We start from the raw sequence: 20165 nt of genomic DNA, 5'->3' as shown, positions 1-20165 counted from the left end.
CTGAACCGACTTTCTACGAGAGGAACTCAAGACTCTTCCTAAGATTTCTCCCTTGTGGCTAAGGAGTAGTCACCCTGCAGCAGCAGGCACCAACCAAGCATCGCGGTCTGCTGTAAGTCTCTCCTCCGGATCAAGACTGCCCAGCATGACAAGAACCAGCTTCCCTGGCACCTCTGACCTCAACCTGCATCATCAGCCCAGCTGTGATCCGTGGGTGTGACGAGACCTCGAGGGACCGGCCATCTTTAAAGACTGCACGACGCTTGTCCAGCACGACCACCGAGTGACCCTCGACTGAGTGCTTTGGGGTAAGAGAAGCCCCGACCCTGAGCAGCTCCAGCACCGAAGTTCAGCCCCCCTGCATCCACGAGATCTGCGTGGGGCCCTTCTGCTCTTTGCTGCTCACCGCGTTGTCCAGGTCGCTTGCCCGTTGGCTAGTGGCCCTCTTACGACGCTCCACGACGAAAAACACCGCTGGTCTGGTGGCTCCAGACTAGCCCTAGCTCCCCTCCAACAGAGGAGCACCTTGGACCCTCCTGGTCCACTCAAGACGCCATTTTAGGTCCACCGCGTGGGCCTTGCATTTGCCAAGACTTGTTGCCCCATCCTGGGTCCAGCGACGTCAGAAGCAGATACCTTCGTGGGGCAGCTCGCACCTCCATCCTGGTCGCCGACAACGCCTCCTGGTCCGAGAGACTGCAGAGCCCAGCAGCGCCCACTCACCTGGTCGAGGTGACTTCGTCCGGTGCCACTCTGGTGCCCACCTAAATCACTGGCTAGTGATTCAGAACTTGGTCCCCTCTGCTTACAGGTCTTCTTCTTCCCTGATCCAGGCTTGGATCACCACGAACTTCTTCACTGGCCGCCTGCCAGCAACTTCTTTCTTCAGGCTCCTGGTTCTTCAACGAGGGTTTCCGACGCAACTTGGACCCTATGCAGCCGCAGCCCCTGGGCTAGGTAACCTGAGTACTCCGGTGCTCCAGCATAGTCCAACACCCTAAGTGTTCGGATCCACTCTTGTTTTCGACCCACCTAGTCGGGTTCGCCCGAGAACAGTAACTTTGTAATTGCTAGCATCCATAGACTTGTTCCCGCATTACGCGTGAGAGTTCCCACTCTGCACACGGCGTCCCTAGGCCTCCTGCTTCTAATCCAAGGGTTCAGCATTGTAGGCCTAGCGTTTCTACAGTCTAGAAAAGTATTACTTACCTGCTAGTAATTTCGCATTCCACTTCTTGTGTATATGGTTTTTCGTGCCCCTCGGGCATTTGTGTAAATTGTGCGACTTTCAGTATTTCTTTAAGAGTTTTGTTGTGTGCTTAGCTCCCTGTCTCATAAAGAGCCAGGGTAGTCTTGTTATAAATAAATATACTTTATTTTTTATAACAACTTGTGTGGTGTCCTTTCACTTGGTGTTCAAGGGGTAATGTGATGGTAAAACAGCTGGCTTAACACGCCCTCTAGAGTTTAGCCTTAGACTGCTCGTATCCATGCTACTAGGATAGCTGGTCTATAAGGTTGACTTACAACCAATCATCAATAAGGGTTGTTTGGACTGATACATAGTGATCACTAGAATAGTGAGCACTGCATATCAGGCCAACTTCTCACAGCCATAAGATGGCCGCTGGATGTGATAACGAGGTGAAGCTCGTGCTGTTGCTCATCGTGTCGTTATGTGTAGCACTTACCCTTAATCGCATAGTATATTTTTATGATGATAAACCTGAAGTGTGAGATCATGACATGTAATACATTCATTCATTTCTATGTTTTAATTTGTTTTCGCTTACTTTTCATGTATCGCGGGAAATGGGGGTCTGAATGTACTGAGAGCCATCTTGAAGGTCCCTTCCACGCATGCTCACGCAGCCCGGGAGAGATGTAGCCTTGAGCCGTGGAACTCAGCCAGCTGGCAGCCACAGTCAAGATGCTCATGTGAAAGCCACCTCTGCCCCAGCGAGATGGAGTTAAATGTTCTGAAACTGTTACAATGATATTCTTCTATTGTATTCTGTGTATTCTCTCATGGGAACCCCAATCTTGCTAGGCGGTACCCAAACATGTAGATTAAGCCTTAGAAAAGTCTGTTCTGATTGGTGTGTTAACCCATCCTACCTTAGGACCAATCGAAATTTGGGGATTCTGACACTTTGCAACATTTGGGGGTGGTACACTGACCCAAAACAGTATATCTAGCCTAGGTTCAGCTAGAGAAATTGTCTGACTTGTCCGAATAGCTGACCTGTCACTGACCCAACGCACTCAATAGGTGACTGAATATACAGAGCGCTGCGGAGCACTCTGTCCGAATTTGACCATAGACTAAGGTTTTACTAAACCTTAAGTGCTGGCGGAGCACTTTGCTGGGGAGTTCGCTAACCCAATCGGGGTTCTGACTGATAGCTGCAGAGAGGGTGGAGCGCAGGCGTTGCTTCCGAACTGCGGGTGCTGGTCGTATCCTGGTGGTCCTGTCCTGATCCTAATCTGGGTTTCCTGTCCTGTCCTGGGGTGTCCATTCTGCACCTGCTGTCCCATTGATGACTGCTATTCCTTGGGGTATTTCCTGTCCTTAACTGACCCGTGGCCAGGGTTGGTTTTCACACCAGTCTAGGTAAATATCTTGCCGAAAACTCTAAACTGCACCTTTCTATTTTTCCGTCTTTGCTTCAATAAAGACATACCTTTGCATATGATAATTTTCCATGCTTTTCCGCAACCATTGCATATCATAAAGGCCTTTGCATTTAATTTTATAGCGTGTTCCTATGTTACCCTACCTTTTAGAAATCATTTTCTCCATTGCAGTTTGCAATTTCCTGATGTGGTCTATAATTTTCTCTTATAACATTGACTGAAGTACTTTACTAGAGTTATAACGTGTTTCACTTTTCACCCTTACTATAGCTGTTTAGGATTCCTAATTTCCCATTCATATTCATGAAAACTGTTTCCATAGTATAAATTCTGATTATTGACTGGTTTTTTTCTGTAAACATTATAATTTCCGAAACTGAATTCTAGATAAAATTCTTAAAACTTCCCAGTTGTCCGTGGTCATTTGATGAAATATCAAAGTTATTTTATGTTGGGTTTTGTATTTTGCTGCCTTTCCTTTTACAGCTAGCTCCCTGACCCATCGTGGTCATAGGTACCCGTAGCGGTGGATGGTAAGTCGGGTACACTGGAAATAATCGAAAGGGACTCATGATTATTGGTAGTGGATTGTAAGGTCATCTGATCAATGTATATGACGAATTGAAGTATATGGGCATGAAAACATAAGTGGTGAAATTATTGGTCGGGTGACCTGCGATCTCTATCAAGTGTACCATCAGATACAGTTAGCGGAAGAGTCGGGGGATTTTAAACATGAATTAGGCAAGCTGCTGGGAGGTGTTACCGGTTATTAATAACAATCACCACCAATGCGTGCAGTTGTGTGATGTACAGAGCTGAGCTCCAGAGTGTTTCATTTGCATGCTCACAGGCTAGGGAGGACGCTACACATATGATAGTATTGATCAATAAAGAATAATTTAAGTAACAATGCACTGTAAATAGTTCCCTAAAAACAAAAGTACATAATTAATACCAAAATACTGCCACGTTGAGCTTCTATCTGTGCTGAGAATCTGCACCATTTCAAGATGGCCGCCACTTTCGCTGGCAGAGTTGTCTTCTGCGAAGGCAGGCCCTTCTGCTAAACGACTTGTGGTCAGGTGGTTGTGGCGTCACGTGAAAGGAAGTGCGGCTGTCTGGGCCGGCCAGTGCATGATACAGCTGTGAAGGCAGAGGGAGTTTCTGGTACTGTTCAAATGCAGCCATGTCCTCCGAGCAGTATGAGAAACTGCAGGAGATCTTCACCGGAATTTACGACGATTTACAGAGACTCCCAGAAAGGATACAGGACAGCCAGGGAGGTGAGTAAAGCTGCTATTTGCGAAGGAGAAGAAGACGAAATGGGTCATGAGAGCAGCACCATAGGCTGAGGCTAAAGGTACCAAGGGGGGAGGTGTATAAATACCGTGGCGGCGGGAGTGGTGCTCCAGGGATTAGGTATAGTATCAACGGGGAAGGAAAGAGTGGGCGTTGTAATCTATAAATGGGTATGTGAGGAAATGTTACTGGGCCGAAGCACCAAGGAAGTTGTTATAAGTGCCTCAAATGATGTTGGCAGAAGAGCACCAGTGGCTTATGAGGACCCGTACATCATTGATTTGAGAATGAGATCAATGTAATGTGGCCCGAGAATTTCCAGGACAGGTATAAATTGTGCACGATGCTTGGAAAGACGAAGAACACCCGGGGTGTTAGTCCCCAGGCGTGTTAGGCGTTTAAAGAGAGAAACAGTTAATCCTCAATCCCCAGCACTAGTATATTGTACTCCATGATTTATATAGCGTTTACAACCTTTATGGGGGGAGGGGTGGGAGCACGGAAGCGCTTGCTTACATGGGTAGCACTCTACAGGTGCGTGGCTCGAAGGATGTTGTCTTTGTTTTGATTCTATCTGGGAAGTGTTTCATTTCGTGCGTGATGACCCTTAAGGTGCAGTTATCAAGTTACAGGATGTAGCTCATAGCAGTGTGGTGGATGATGAAGTGCGAGAGACAGGTGCATAGTTAAATGGATTTCAGTATGCTGATAGCTTTGAATAGCTCTGCAGGTACCTTCATGGATTTTCTTATAGGATGTAGTCCGCTTAGTTGGTTGTCTAATCTGAGATTTTGTGTATAGCTGTTGTCCTGAATTGGCAGGCTTGGAGAGAGAGTACGGAAGAGGTCTGTTGGCATGGAAATTTTCGTTATTATCCCACATTTGAGTCTCTGGGTTTCATTTATGAAGTGTTCCTGTTATTAAATAAAACACTCCGCCACCCATGCGGTGTGCTTGGCAAGCAAAGACCAAACCTGCTTCATTTACCTTTGCGATTTACTTCTGTGTGGTAACACATGAACACAGCATGTAAAAAGTTCAGTCGGGTCGGGGACAATCGATATTTGCCCGGCGGTATTGCCTCTGTGACCCTCTAGTTATTTAAATCAATGAAGAGGCAGGCGCTGGAGACTGGAAAGCAGGAAACAAGGTTTTTTATTCTCTCCGGAGGAGAACACAACGAAACGGACAGAAGGTATCGTTCTGAGGTGCTCTAACTGTATTCCTGAGGCCTGGCCTCTTATACACACATTTATGACTTTATTGTAGATTACACATACATGTTAAAGCTTTGATGTACGGAAAAGACATTCTCGGAACTCCCCTTTGGGCCCGTTCCCACACACATTTACAGTTGAAGTCCCCACCCTAGTCACAACAGGTGATGAGCATCGCGCAGCTGGATAATCCGCCGATTCACGGAATGTGGGGGGTTTGATCGGATCTCATGGGGTGGGGGCTTTGATCAACCCGGGGATTCTTTGATGGGGGAAGCTTTCTATTGTACGGGGAGGGGCAAGGATGGTATCGGCAGAGCTGGGTGTCGGCTTGGGAACGGGGAGGACAAAACGGCCACACGGGGAAAAAGGGTTTTGCATCTAAGGGCCGGAGATCATGAAAGGAAAGCAGGGAGGTGTCGCGCTGGGAACAGGATGAAGGCCTGGGGCAGAGCAGCGCCGAAGAGGGGTTTATGACTCAAGGCAGGTGCAAGCAGGGGGTGGTCAGCGTGCAGGCTTGGTGAAGGCGAAGGGCTATGTCAGGGGCCAGCGGCATGCAAAAGGGTTCGGTCTGATCGGGGCATCTTAAAATGGCGGGCGCGCACGACAAAAGTGTGGCATCAGGGGAAGAGGCAAGATGGCGCAGATAATGTTCACCAAAACGTACTAATTTTCAACAGTCCTCCCTTTAACATATTCAAGACATCTTGCTGGTTCATTTTCTACTTGGTCCTACTGTGGTGGGCATGGGAGAAAGAAAACGGTAGGAACCCTAGATGAAAAAAGTTGTAAACAATACATTTTAACATTTCTAGTTTTTAGGAGGTGGGCCTATTTGATAAACTTTGATACACTTGTTCAGCAGGAAAGTCATAGGAATGTAATACAAAAAATGGTTCTGTAGTGAGCAGCAAGTACATATCATAACGTGAACTGGCAGGTTAATACATATTTCAGATTCGGCTTGGAGCAGGATCAATACAATGGCGGCTGGGAGAGAAATGAGGCATAGAAAAAACGGTGATTGAGGATGTCAAATGTTCGAAGTTTACGAGTTCTCATTGTTCTTTGTGGTCTTTCGTTGGCGCTGTTGAGCACCGGCGGTGGAGCTACAGGTCCAGCTCTGTTCTAAGTTCTGCGTTGCAGGGCACGACCCTCTCCTCGCGTTTCTGGTCGGAAAAAGGTCCTTTTCGCCCTGTGTCCTTTGAGGTGATTGTCAGAAAGTTCAGATGGAAGAAGAGCGTACAAAAACAGTCCATAGGGTAGGTCAGAGGAAAAGGGGGATGGAGCAAGGCCAAATTAGGGACAAACTAAGGGAACGAGAGACTTCAAACAGGCGAGCGCGTGACCGAATTCAGAGAGCGGGGACTTGTCGACAGGCTCTGGACATCGAGCAGGGGCATCAGGTCGACCCTTTCTTCTCATGTTGTCGAAAACAGTGCCTCGTCCTGCAGCTCTTTTCTGTCGTGGTCTCGCCTTGGCTAATGTCGCAGGTGTTCCTTAGTCTGCAGTCAGGCCTCGTGCTCCCACATCCGGTCCTTCTCTCCTCCAACAGCAGTACCCTTAAACAAGTTTGAAAAGACAGTCTTTAGAAAATTTGCAGATGAGGATAATCAAAAAGTCTATTTCTCTCCCAGCTCCAGGCAAGGAATGAAAATGCCCGTTTATATTAGTATTCACAACTGGCATATGAATGACCGGTGACGGGCCTGTTGGATTTACTATGACTTTCCTTCATAATTATTTATTACAGGCATGACAGTTCATCCGATGGTAACCCACCTCCGGGAGACAAATCTGGCAAAGATATGCCGTTCTCTAGAGTTTTACATTTACAAAAGGGTGCAGTGAGTCGTCAACATGGTACTACACAGGCAATTTGCTGAGAGACGAACATGGCTAAACATTTCCTTTCTATCGGTGCATCCTGCTTTGCAACTACTGCGGGGTTCATTTTGATGATTTCTTTACCTTGGACTAGTCTGTTAACCTTGTAAAACATCATTCTGGGTCCTAAGTAACCTTTTACAGCCCGATTACTTAATTAGGAAGGACAGGGGTTTTATGGGAAACAACCAGGGACATAGGAAACTTGTGGTAAGGGCATAAATCGACCCATCTCTCACGACTGGAAACGAGGGGCAGTTTCATAATTCCAGTTTTTGGGCGGCTGATACGGGGGAGGTAACAGGGGTGATCATTTTTTCGGTTTGGGTATTGCGACCATTCGGGGAGGGGAGGGTCGCGTATTCTGAGGTCCTTGTTTTATACTATAGGAGCCGTTGACATGTAGTTCCCTTATTTCGGGTCAGATTAGGGAACCTCTGTCGTCTTACCTGTCCTTTCCCTTACGGCCCCACCTGGGTTCATTGTCTTCTAGCGGAAAAGGAGAGGTAACGACGCGGTCTCAGGGTGATTGTATTAAAGACAAGTTTTTGTGCAAATACTGACGGTATTTGAAGCCAATTAGGTGGGGTGCTAGGGGTGGCAGTCTGCCAATTTCGGGGCTAACCACTCGGAAGAGTGGGAGTGCAGAAATATATATATATATATATATATATATATATATAGAGAGAGAGAGAGAGAGAGAGAGAGCGCAACGGCAGGCTAAATAGTACACGTGCAACAGAGAGGGTGGCAGTGTATTCAAGAAAGGCTATTTAGTGCATTACACAGTAAAGGGCATTCACGGGTCTGCGTTAGGATCTTGTAATCATGCAGTTTGAGCATTAGACAGGGTAGAGGGGACGCGCCTTGAGAAGAAGGAAAGAAGAAAGGAGGTACCATTTTGTCGCACTTCTCGCATTCTCGGTCCTTCGACCAGTTGGGTCGACGCCTCAGTCACACACACACATTCCCTCATAGTTTCGCATCATACGTGACATGGGTTCATTCGTCCGGTCTGGTTTAAGGGTGATCACTTTTTATCAGGGTTGTGCTAATTTTTCGGGTTTGTTTGGTACGTGAGTAGTCTGCAGGCATGCTTAGACGCCACCTTGCGGCGCTAGTCCGTTTCGTGCATTAGACATGGCAAGGTTTCGGATCTTCGCCACACCTCGGCTGTAATCTCTGATGTAACCTGCAGAGGGAGGGAAAAAGGGGGGGGGGTGGGAGACAGCATTCGCGCACATTCAAATACATGGATTCATAAGTCCTTTACTTACCTCTTACTCGTCTTTCCTCCTCGGGGCAGGGTCCCCGGGGATATGGTTTCTGGAGTCGGGGGGGGGGGGTAGTGTGTTCATGTAGGGCGTGTGCGGGGAAACATAAAAAGGGAACCAGAGGTGCCTAGTGCGAGGTATCTAGTCAAAGGATGTATCTCACTATCGGGGTCCTTAAACCTCTTTCAACGCTGTGGCGTTCTAAGGTTCTTCGGTTCTTGGGTCCCTGCTACTTTGGAACGTTGTACTTTATAATATTTACATTATTTCATTTCACCCTCCTTTTACATTCCCTCATTTACACCATTCGTTTTACCCATCCTTGGAAGTCAAGGTCTTCCTCTACGCGAGAGTTCATGAGTCAGACGCAGACCTTGAAGGCGGAGTGTCGTGTTGTCGATCCGATCCGTCCTCCAGGGCTGGGCAACCATCTTCTTTTAACCTTAAAGAGAGAGCAGAGTAGGGTGCACAGAAAAGAACTTTCCCACCCATCCCATATTTTTTTTAAAATAAAGCATGCAATACCCGTCCATAGTTTCAAAGACTTTATTTTGCAAAATCATTTCAGCATATGGATTATGAGGGTGCGGTCGTATTTGGCCGGTCGTGGCAATGGCTAAAGTGCGTACAGTGGGGGGTGTCGTTTGCAGCAATAAAAACATCGGAAAGTTTTACTCATTCATTTGTAAGAAACTAAAACGTCTATTAATTGGCTGGGGGTTCGGGGGCATCTATTTTCATAATTTAGAAGCATAATCATATTAGTTGTAATCAGATTTCCTATATGCATACCGTACGTGTGCGTCGTAAAATGAGGTACACATCAGTTATAAAAAAATATAATACATTGTACATTTGTAATCAACATTTGTAATGGGGATCCTTTCATACTGTTCGTCGAGTGAGTTCTCCTTGTCTTTTCTAGCCAAGTGTACAAAGGATCACATAAAATCTCAGAACATCAAGTTTATATTAGTGCGAAGGAACACCACGAGGTGTTCGTAAGTTCCGATTGATACCAGCGCCATTTTGGGCGGGGCCGGCTCAGTCCGGAAGCAGCATCAGGGGGAAATGTTTCCATTTCTGGCAGTTTGGACCAGAGTCCCTTTCGGCAGTTCTAGAATTCACGCTAACAGAAGGTGTGGCAATGTCATGTTTGTTTCGTTGGCGATCAAGGCAGCCGTCCCTTACCGGAAACCTGCAAAGGCCGAAGGTTCCGCCGGGGACCTTTGTAGGATCTTCAAGGCTGCGGAGATGCTGTCGGAGATGGGGGCTCGTGCTCCAGAGGGCAAATGTTCGAGTTATATTGCTGGTCAAAGTTACTCTAGTGGCCGGGGCCCACCTTCCAGCAGACCCAGACGCCATTTTGAGGCCCTACCGGGGCCACTCTCGTCGAGTTTGCAAGAGTGGAAGAGACCCTTCGGAGTGAAAGGAAGAGGTCCCTGTTTTGTGAAAGCGGGACGTTCGGCTGGGGTGCGGCTGTGATGCCCCCACCTGGGGGCGAGGGAGACTCGTTCGCCTCGTCTCCTTCTCCCGGTGTACTCCATGCCGCTCCTTTTCATCGCCCCGCATGAAGGCCTCTCCACATCCGGTGTTCCCCAAGTGCCACCATTGTACGTTCGGTGCTGCGCAAGTACTGGGGTGCCACCATTGTACGTTCGGTGCTGCGCAAGTACTGGGGTGCCACCATTGTACGTTCGGTGCTGTGGGAGTATTGGCACCATCGCCTGACTGGGGGTGTTCGGCGTCGGGCTGGGGGCTGGGAAACCTCCTACCGGTGGAGGTGGGAGAGGCTCGTCCGCGTCGCCTCTCCCTCCCAGCCCAACTTGGACAAATTGTTGTGGAGGTACGTGCAGGACATCCCGCCGTCCAGGACTGCTGCGGCTGTGACGGAAGAGAAAAGGAAGAGGTGCCTCGTTCTCCTCTGGACATGTGGCGGGACTACCTTAGTCTTTCCAGGCCCGTTGCGGCCGGCCAAGGAGACATGTGGCGGGACTACCTGCAAATGCCCAGGCTGCGGGCTCCTGCCTCTCCTCCGGCTCCCCCATACGTTAAGATTTCCTGACCAAGAGTTGGCGGCCGGGCTCGCCTTATATGGGTTGCCGTTGGTTGGGCGTAGCCGTAACCCTGCCCTACTTTGGAAGGTTCCAGAATGGGGGGGGGGCGAATGTTCTGTTTGACTTTCATTTTCTACAGTTTATCGTTATTATTCCTTGTTTGTTGTGTTAAATTAAAAGTTCAAGTTCATTAATGGTCTACGGATTTTGTTTTACCATTTCTTTCTTTCCAGGTTGCTTTTATGCTAAGTTTCTGCTAACAGAGGTCGAGTAACACGGAAACACGTGTAGAGGGATGACGCAGATTTGCACATTACATACACACAAACTCAGACAGGGGACAGTACAAGTACGACATACAAAGACCCAAGACAAATATAAAAACAGTTATTGGTCATAATTATCTCTTTCCGTCTGTGAATTTTTTAAACGAGGCTGGGTTCCCGTCTTGACATTGCCCGACCTAGGAGAACGTGAGCATGCCGCTGAGATTTTCCTGGCGAAATCTGTGCCATCGGGCATAATCAAACGTGGTGGTTCTGTCTGGTCTGTCTATGTAAGTCGGGTTCTTCTTTGTCTCGCGCCTTTTCTCGTACTGTCGGTCTGTCGTTCTTGTCGGCCCTTTGCCTTTACTCACGCTCAGTAGAGTCGGGCATTGGGCTTTCCAGTGTCCGACATACCTACAAAAAGCGCATTGGTCTGACCCTAAGTCTGGTCGTCCTTTGCATAGTGTCGGGGGATAAGTTGTGGGTAGCGGTGTCCTGGGGTTGTCCTGTCGGTATATTTCCCTACTTGGTTTATCCTCGTCTTTTCTCTGTCGTTTCGTAGCCTCTCTGCGCCACATACCGAGACTGTCGAGCATAATCGGCGTTGTCTTATTATTTCGAAGGGCTATTTCTAACGTTTCTATTTTATCAAGGTCAAAGGATCCTGCCAGTGGCCACTGTTTGTCTTGACTCTCTTCGGTATACCTGTGCCATAATTTATTATAAGCTACAGTCCTGTCAAGTATCACGCATCAGGTGTGATACTAACGCATTTCAGTGTGGTAATCCGCATTACCGCACTGAAATAATTTGTCACGCATATTCATAGTGTCTGAGAGATGTTACTGCAGACTAATAAATGGGGCAGGAATCAGCGCGCTAGCAGCGCGTCATGCCCACGCAGCTCTCCCAAGCTTGGGGCTCCGTTCGCAGCGAGCTAAGGCTACTCAGCAGGCTCACACTCCATGTGCTACAATATTCTTCAAAATCGCAAATTTCCCTGTCAGCCTGACGTCACGGGGCCCAGTCAGGTTACGTGCCGGCCGGCGCCGGGGGGACCGTCGTCACATCCTGATTTCTGAGCAGGGAGCCGGAAATCAATTTGTAGAGGCCGGGAGGGAGCCGGCTGGTTGCTGAATTTGTTCGCCGCCCCGCCCGCAAGCAATGGTTCTCGCAGCTTCCTGCTGCATCTCGCATCGGCCCGAGCTGGGCCGCAGTATGCTCTCACCTGCTGCACCCTCCCAAATGTAGGTGTTGCCGCAGCTGAGGGAAGGAGTCAGTCACCCGCGATGCAGCGGCCTCCAGGACAGTCTGTCACTGACTGGGCCGGCCCCGCTCGGGTCTCACTGGACATCCGGGACGAAACCTCTCCCTTAGGAAACGTGAGTGATAAAAGAACAAGTTTAGCATTTACTCTTTCATTTGTGAGTAGTGCGAGATGTGCTGCACCACGTGTCTGCCGTTTGTTTTCTTAGTGATAAATGTCAATACCAACTTCAGTGAGGTAATGGTATCTGTCACTGCGCTCGTTTTTAATAAAATTAAGAATATGCCTTTAAATTATACCACACTTTTGTGCGTGGCGCTGGGACGATCGGGGTCATTGAGCCGCACTGTGACAAAGTTGTGGTGGCAATCAGAACTGCTCGCACCACAGCGATTATTTAAAACATGTGAGCCCTGCCACCTGTGACCCTCCCGATCCCGAACCATAGACCATGAAGGCTGTGGAGCCCTGAGCACTTAGTTGTGCAGCTTTGCTGCTTAGCTATGTTTTAATCATGTCCAGCCCGCAGCGACATCACATTCTGGTACTGCTGCCGGAGCTGGTGTTCCCTCCTGGTTGTGGCAAAATCATGGCAGCGCTGCTCAAACTGCCGCCTGGCTGCAGTGAATTAAACATCGTAATCCTGATCATGACCATCCCCTCCACTCCCCCCGTGAAGTGAGAGGGAATGACTGTGCAGGCCAGGACTGGAGTCTGAGGATGCAGACGGGACTCGGAAAGTGAAGTAAATCAGATAAACACTGTGTTACCTACCTGCTTTTTTTTGTGTAAGCGGCAGCTGATCTTACCTATAATATGTGTTTTTAGTGTAAGCGGCAGCGCGTTATCAGCCGCCTGCAGTGTTGCTGAAGTTCTGCCCTGGGCATGGCTGCAGGCTCAAGGCGGCCTGAAGGCCACGACCAAGTGTGTGCTGCCAGTGCCTCACAGAGCCCGAGGCTGCCTTGCCCAACATGCCTGGGTTGCATGCTGCTGTCTGCCGCCAACGTTTTAATTTCAGCCAACAGCACCAACTAAACACGTTACTAGGGTACTTTTACTAACTTGTAATTTTGACCAGGAAGCAGTAAATTGTTAACATGAAATTAAACACAATTCACGCATTACTAGTGTGAACCAACGCACAAATATTTGTGCAGTTCTCTGCATTGCTTTGCTAAAGAGTCCAATCAAAGGAGATTATTATGCACACCTGAAAGCATGGCTTGAGATGTCAGACTCTTGGGGGTGGTTCTGGCTCCCCTTAACAGTAGCATTAGAAACTATATAAAGTGAGAAAGGAACCCAAAGTTTTCTAAGTATGTGCATTCATGCTTTGCCATCCCTGAACACTACTTCCAAGAATAACTGCAACATTTAAATCATTTAAGTGCTGATTCTATTATGGGAAGTGTTTCATCCAACATTTGGTTTACGTTCATTTTAACAGAACAAAACTGAAAACTTGTTTATTCCAACATAGTATCTATGTTACTGTGCATTTCCACTTGAACTCAACTGTCTCACCCGGAATTACGATGACAGTTGACGTATGTTTATATATTTTTTTCTTCATGTGGTATTGTGAAGTTTGTGTTTTAAAACCCTGCCCCTCAGTCCACACCCATGGGGCTCTTCTTCTTTCGTTCCAGAGGTAGGTGCAAGTTACATTTTGCGAGTACCTATTGCTTTAGGTATTTTAGGGCTGTAGATTACTAATTGGACGAATAAAACCGTCTTGTATACTCTTCCTTGTGCATCCACATAGGTTACAACCAGCTAGAGCAAGACTAAACTATGTGAGCTTCAGCCTCACTCGCCTGATGCTTGTCCCATGCGGACTGTCAGTGACTACTGTCTAATCAGGTTACAAGGCCACTTTCATTTCTGGTGCTATACAGCAATTTTAAATCCTCTTAAGAGTTTCCTGTTGCTCAAATGGGTGTAATTTCTGATAATTAAATGTTTCCCTGGTCTTCATTACCAGCTTTTGCTTGCGAGAAAGTGTCACTCATAGTCGTTGAAATGTCACTCATAATTACACTAAAATTATGAAAATGTCACACATAGCAATCTGAAACCTTGGCAGCTATGAAGCTATGGTGACTAACCCATAGTTTATGAACATGTCCTTATTAGGGGTGCCTTCTAGTGGAGCTATATGGTCCACCTCCAACACCCGGTCCGGGCTAAACAGGCTATTTATCAGTGGGGAGAAGACAGACATGACGGCTCGTAACGAGGGACTAAAAAAAGTCAGCACTGCCTATCTTATCACTAGGTGCAAAGACTAGACAGAATATTTCTATTCTACGTTGTTTGCAGGCAGTGAATACCTCATGGACCAAAAACCAAAAGACCAATAAATAACAATGGGGAGAATGAGTAGGTCCGCAAAGATCTGCGTTACCTACCCTTTTCACTATCTGCAAAAAGGGTGGTCACTTCCCTGTTTGCAGACAGGGAATCTCCAGGAAACAATATTTTTGCGAACAACAGTTCAGTTTCAAGCAATTATTAAGTGGGGGAGAAAGAAAACAAGCACGGCTGCTACCCTACCTATCCTCCACTGCTTGCAAAGAGAGAGAGCCTGTTGTTTCTCTGTTTGCAGACAGTGAATCTCCAAATAAAAAAAATAAAAATAAAAAGAGCAATACTAGTATTTTTGAACAATCAAGCAATCAAACAAATTTTTTTTTTTCGCAACTTGTCGTGGCAACACGACCTTACCCGGACCATGTGGACAGTTTCTTGTCTTCCGAATCCAGCGCCCGATCGTCCTCTTTTTCTCGTATTTCTCACGGCACTCCTGATGGTTCCCAGTCAGGACCGTAGATCACTCGAGAGAGGTCTGTTCGGAACTAGTGAAGTTCGGATGATCGGCTGCCAGACGAGGGTCTATTGGGCAAGAGCTCTCCCGATCGTTGCAGTCGTTCACTCTGTCGTCGGGACCTCTCCCACTGGATCCACGAGTCGCTGATGGGCCCCACGCTTGGGACGCCAATTGTAAAAAGTTCAGTCGGGTCGAGGACAATCGATATTTGCCCGGCGGTATTGCCTCTGTGACCCTCTAGTTATTTAAATCAATGAAGAGGCAGGCGCTGGAGACTGGAAAGCAGGAAACAAGGTTTTTTATTCTCTCCGGAGGAGAACACAACGAAACGGACAGAAGGTATCGTTCTGAGGTGCTCTAACTGTATTCCTGAGGCCTGGCCTCTTATACACACATTTATGACTTTATTGTAGATTACACATACATGTTAAAGCTTTGATGTACGGAAAAGACATTCTCGGAACTCCCCTTTGGGCCCGTTCCCACACACATTTACAGTTGAAGTCCCCACCCTAGTCACAACAGGTGATGAGCATCGCGCAGCTGGATAATCCGCCGATTCACGGAATGTGGGGGGTTTGATCGGATCTCATGGGGTGGGGGCTTTGATCAACCCGGGGATTCTTTGATGGGGGAAGCTTTCTATTGTACGGGGAGGGGCAAGGATGGTATCGGCAGAGCTGGGTGTCGGCTTGGGAACGGGGAGGACAAAACGGCCACACGGGGAAAAAGGGTTTTGCATCTAAGGGCCGGAGATCATGAAAGGAAAGCAGGGAGGTGTCGCGCTGGGAACAGGATGAAGGCCTGGGGCAGAGCAGCGCCGAAGAGGGGTTTATGACTCAAGGCAGGTGCAAGCAGGGGGTGGTCAGCGTGCAGGCTTGGTGAAGGCGAAGGGCTATGTCAGGGGCCAGCGGCATGCAAAAGGGTTCGGTCTGATCGGGGCATCTTAAAATGGCGGGCGCGCACGACAAAAGTGTGGCATCAGGGGAAGAGGCAAGATGGCGCAGATAATGTTCACCAAAACGTACTAATTTTCAACAAGCAGTGGAAGACTCACTCTTAAAAATATACATCCAGTAATATACTGACAGTTATGGACAATTGTGGACTATAGATTACAGCCGCTCCGTCAATTCTGGAATGTTAAACCCCAAGAGCCATCACATAAAAAAAGTGTAAATCTGCATATGACAGCGATGAGCATGAAGTGGTTTTATCCTTTGAATCTTAAATGTGTCTTGATCACGTGCACTTAATCTTTCTTACCCTCCACAACATATTCACACCACAACACTAAATAAACTAGGATAACAACAAAAAGTAGCTACCGGCATAATAAAAACAAACTGTGAAAGAAACATGTCCAGGACCTTCACTCTACCACTGCACTCAAAATAGCCCCTCAGAAATCACCTGTGCTCTATATCAAAACACAACTATGAAAGCACTTCTCTCCACTCATCAGACAGAAATTGCTAATTATATGTGCATGCTTTGCAAAAAAGGCAAACGTGTGTACCCACTTATCACGAAATGCACCATAGAAAGTGTCTACAATACTGCACATGGCACAGGTGAAGCGTGGATATACTCTGGACGTCATTACGAAAGTGGGTAATAGCATAGATTTGGACAATTCATGCTAGGTTGCTAGGGCAAAGGCATTGCATGGACAGTAGAGATACCAGAAGATGAACACTGTAGGATAGGGTGCTGCATGAAAGGGGTGCTTCAAGAAAGATAAGTCGTAGGATACTAGGAAGGTCAGAACATGCTCCAGCGATTACAGCAAGTATTTATTGATGCACTAGCAGGTAATAGGATGGTCCACTTTTCATTATCACTTTGCAGGATGCTTAAACTGTGTGTAGACACTTAGCATGCTTGGAGACTTTTTGGGCGCAGATCAAGACACTTTGCCCACAAGACCACTTTCAGAATATGTTTATTGGATTGCAAGGGGGGTGATTTGGAGTCATGGAGCTAATTTTTGTGGTTTAATTCCAAAATTTCAAAACCTCTTACCCCAAATCAATATTTTATTAAGATATATCTTGGTTGCCTATTGAGGCTATGGATTGTGAGTACTATTTAATACTGTATTTGTGTTCTTAGCTCTTTACCACCAACTGGATGAAGAATTGATTGCTTTAGAATTTTTAGAGAGACCAGTTTACATTAAGAATAACTCCATCATCAAAATAGAATGAAATACTCTTAAGGCTTGAAACACCAGTGGTACACAGCATCCACAACTGTCAGTGCTTAGTAACAACCTACTGCCACAGGACCCCAAAAAATATATTTCAATCTACTTCTGCCTTTTCCCATTATATGAAAATATTTTGACTCCGTGACTCCATTCACTAGGGTTGGAAGATACCACCACCAGGCTTAAAATCTGATCCTGGTTTTACCGCTTTAGCTAAAATTCCTGAAAACAATGAATTATTTTATTTTTAGAGTTTTCTATAGCGCGGACAAGACCCAGAGAAGTGTTTCAGAGCGCTTTACAATGAGGGCACAGTACGAATAAAACAATCAACAAAAAGTATAGCATACATAATATCAACATATTTGACAAAGTTCGGAGGGTCGCAGGCATGAGAGTATTTCTGAGCAACGGATCAAGAGCAGCGAAGGTATCTTTCGAGGGATAGAAGAGGCAAGTTTAGGGTGTAGACCTGGAATGGTCAATGTGAATTTGCACATAATGAATGATTTTCCTTTTTTTTTTTATAATCTTTTTATTGTAAAAACATGCTCCTGTTAATCACAGAGTGTTCAGCAGCAATAAGGCATTGATACATAAAATACATCACTGTTTACATTACATGGCAACATAACGGCCAGCATGAAAAGATCTAACCCCCTGTACTCCTCCCCACCCTGACCATGGATCTCTGGGCTCTATACCGGTGAAATTGCTTTGAATTGATATCTCTGCGCACTGAAGTACCACCCCCCACCCATACCTGTTCTACACCCCCCCTGATTTTGCTTCTTTTTTGAACAGAGGCGTAGAAGAGATTTTCCTGATGTAGGGAGGAAGCGAATTCCATTTTCTTGGTGCTGCTCCAGAGAATGCTCTGTCAGAGGTTTTTTATTGCTGAAGCGTGAGGGTTTCAGGAGTAGATTATCAGCACTCCTTGAGTGTCTGACTCCTCCAGATAAGGTACGTTTTTGGGATAGGTACTGGGGAGTATTGTGGTGAAGCGCTTTGTGAGTGATGCATGCCATTTTTCGGTGTATTCGAGCTTCATAAGGAAGCCAGTTGAGCGCTTGTGGTCAAATATCCTAGCTCCTGTTAGGAGTCTTGCTGCGGTGTTGAGACAGGCTTTTAAAGGGAGGGTTGAGATTTTGGGAAGCCCCGCGATGGTGGTGCATCCGTACTCCAGCCCTAAGATGACTAAGGACTGAACTGCAGTTTTGAGGTCCGGGTTCTCGATGAAGGGTTTCATTTTCCTGAGATAGCTGAGGTGAAAGCGTGTGTTTTTAGCTAATGGGTTGATTTTTGTCTGCATGTTAAGGTTCTTATCTAGTGTAATTACAAGTGATTTGGTGGACTCCACCAGAGTTAGCATGCAGTTAAGTGCAGTGATTAACTTAGACCATTCCTTTGTCTCCTTGGAATAATTAGGGGAGGAGATTAGAAGAAATTCTGTTTTTTGCGAGTTTAGCTTGAGGAAGTTGATTGTTAGCCAGTGGATGGTCTTTTCGAGTGCCAGGTTCATCGTCATTATGTCTTCAATGGAGGAGATCCTGATGTAGAGTTGAGTGTTGTCTGCGTACATGTGGTAGGCTATGTTTGCCTGCTGTAATAGTTTGGTTAATGGTTCGACATATAGGTTGAATGGGGTGGGGGATAGGGTAGAGCCTTGTGGTACACCCAGAGGGTTCGGTGAGGAGGGAGAAAGATTTTTGTTCACCATGAAAGATTGCGTTCTGTTTTCCAGAAAGGATTCGAACCATTGAAGGACTGAGCCAGATAAACCCATCCTATTTTCCAGTCTTTTTAGAATTTTGTTGTGATCAAAGGCTGAGGAGAGGTCAAGCAGGACTAGTAGCAAGGTTTTGTTGCGGCCAAGAGCAAGGAAGACGTTGTTCACTATATACAGAATGGCTGTTTCTGTGCTATGGCCGGTCTGAAACCCGATTGGTGGTTGTTCAGAAGGTTGAAGTCTATGATGTGTTGGTTCAGTTGTTGGTGAACATATTTTTCCAGGTCCTTGGCTAGCATGGGAATGTTGGTCATGGGTCGGAAATTGTTGCGGTCAGAGGAGTTTGCTATTGGTTCCTTTAGTATAGGGGTGACCTGGCCTGTTTTTAGGCATTTCGGTATGTGACCATGCGCTTGCGAGGCGTTGATGATTTTGGTCCAGAGAGGGCAGATGAATTGGTAGATGTGGGGAAGGCAATTTGAGGGGACTGGGTCATTGAAGTGGTTGTTGAGTTTGGTAGTTGCTAATGTTTTGGTGATGCATTAAGATCTTAAAGTTTGAAAGTGGACCAGTAAGAGTTTTTTTTTGGCAAAAGTAACTCTGGTTACCAAGGGATTTCAGCTTGAGAGTTCCTTAGGGTAGCTGAGTTCGCTGATGCCGTGTTAACCCCTTAACTGCTGGGCCTCCCCCCCCCCCCCCCCCCAGTACTGAGCCCTTTTTTGGATATTTGTAGTAGTACGCGATTAGGCCTCTGTAACTTTTTGACCACATAAGGTATCCATACCAAATTTGCGTCCTTTTCTTCCAACATCATGGGTATTCTAAAGGTACCCAGGGTTTGTGGATTCCCTTGGAGTGGTCCCAGAAATTAAGCAAACTACAGTAAACATTTTTATTATTTTTCAGAAATATGGGGAAAACGGGTTGCAAATGAAAGCCTCTGGGTTTTTTCCTGCAAATGTTATCAAAAAAGGGTTTGTGGGGCTGAAATCACCATTTTCTCACCTTTTAGGGAATTACATTCTTTTGTCAGAGAACCAACATTTTTCACAGAGTTTTGGCATTTTTCCGGGACATAGCCTATTTTTGCTATTTTTAGTGCTTTCAACCTCCTTCCAGCTAATGGTAGAAATGAGTTTGAAAGCAATAATGGATCCTGTAAAGCTATACATTTTCGAAAAGTAGACAAAATTCTGAATTCAGAAAGGGGTCATTTGTCTAAATCCATGAAAGTTTCTTTATAGAAACTAACAGTTATATTCTGGAATAATTGAAAATTAGTTGAAAAAAACAGCCTTTTGTCTCAACGTTTTCACCTGTAACTTCTTGTAATTTTGACAGCTCTTTGAAAGCAATATACCGTTACATCCATTGGACCTTCCTGGTTGTGGGGATATATAGGACTTGTAGTTTCACCAAGAACCCAGAGCCAAAAACTGAGCAGCAACTTGCAATGGTATTTTATTATTTACCGGGTATAGAGCACT

The 20165-nt window shown here is 46.5% G+C and overlaps 1 protein-coding gene across 1 annotated transcript in view; it reads left to right on the top strand.

Annotated features, from left to right (window-relative positions):
* The first annotated feature begins 3737 nt into the window (after positions 1-3737).
* The window catches only part of VTI1B (vesicle transport through interaction with t-SNAREs 1B), a 187979-nt gene continuing 171551 nt past the window's right edge, over positions 3738-20165 (top strand). Inside the window, exon 1 of the mRNA XM_078659591.1 lies at positions 3738-3923. Coding sequence (XP_078515717.1) covers positions 3827-3923 — 97 coding nt within the window. The 5' untranslated portion in view covers positions 3738-3826. The remainder of the gene's footprint in view (positions 3924-20165) is intronic.

This window comes from Lissotriton helveticus, chromosome 9 (genome assembly GCF_964261635.1).
Source record: "Lissotriton helveticus chromosome 9, aLisHel1.1, whole genome shotgun sequence".
Taxonomy (NCBI): Eukaryota; Metazoa; Chordata; class Amphibia; order Caudata; family Salamandridae; genus Lissotriton; species Lissotriton helveticus.
This window is presented reverse-complemented; position numbering and strand designations above follow the sequence as displayed.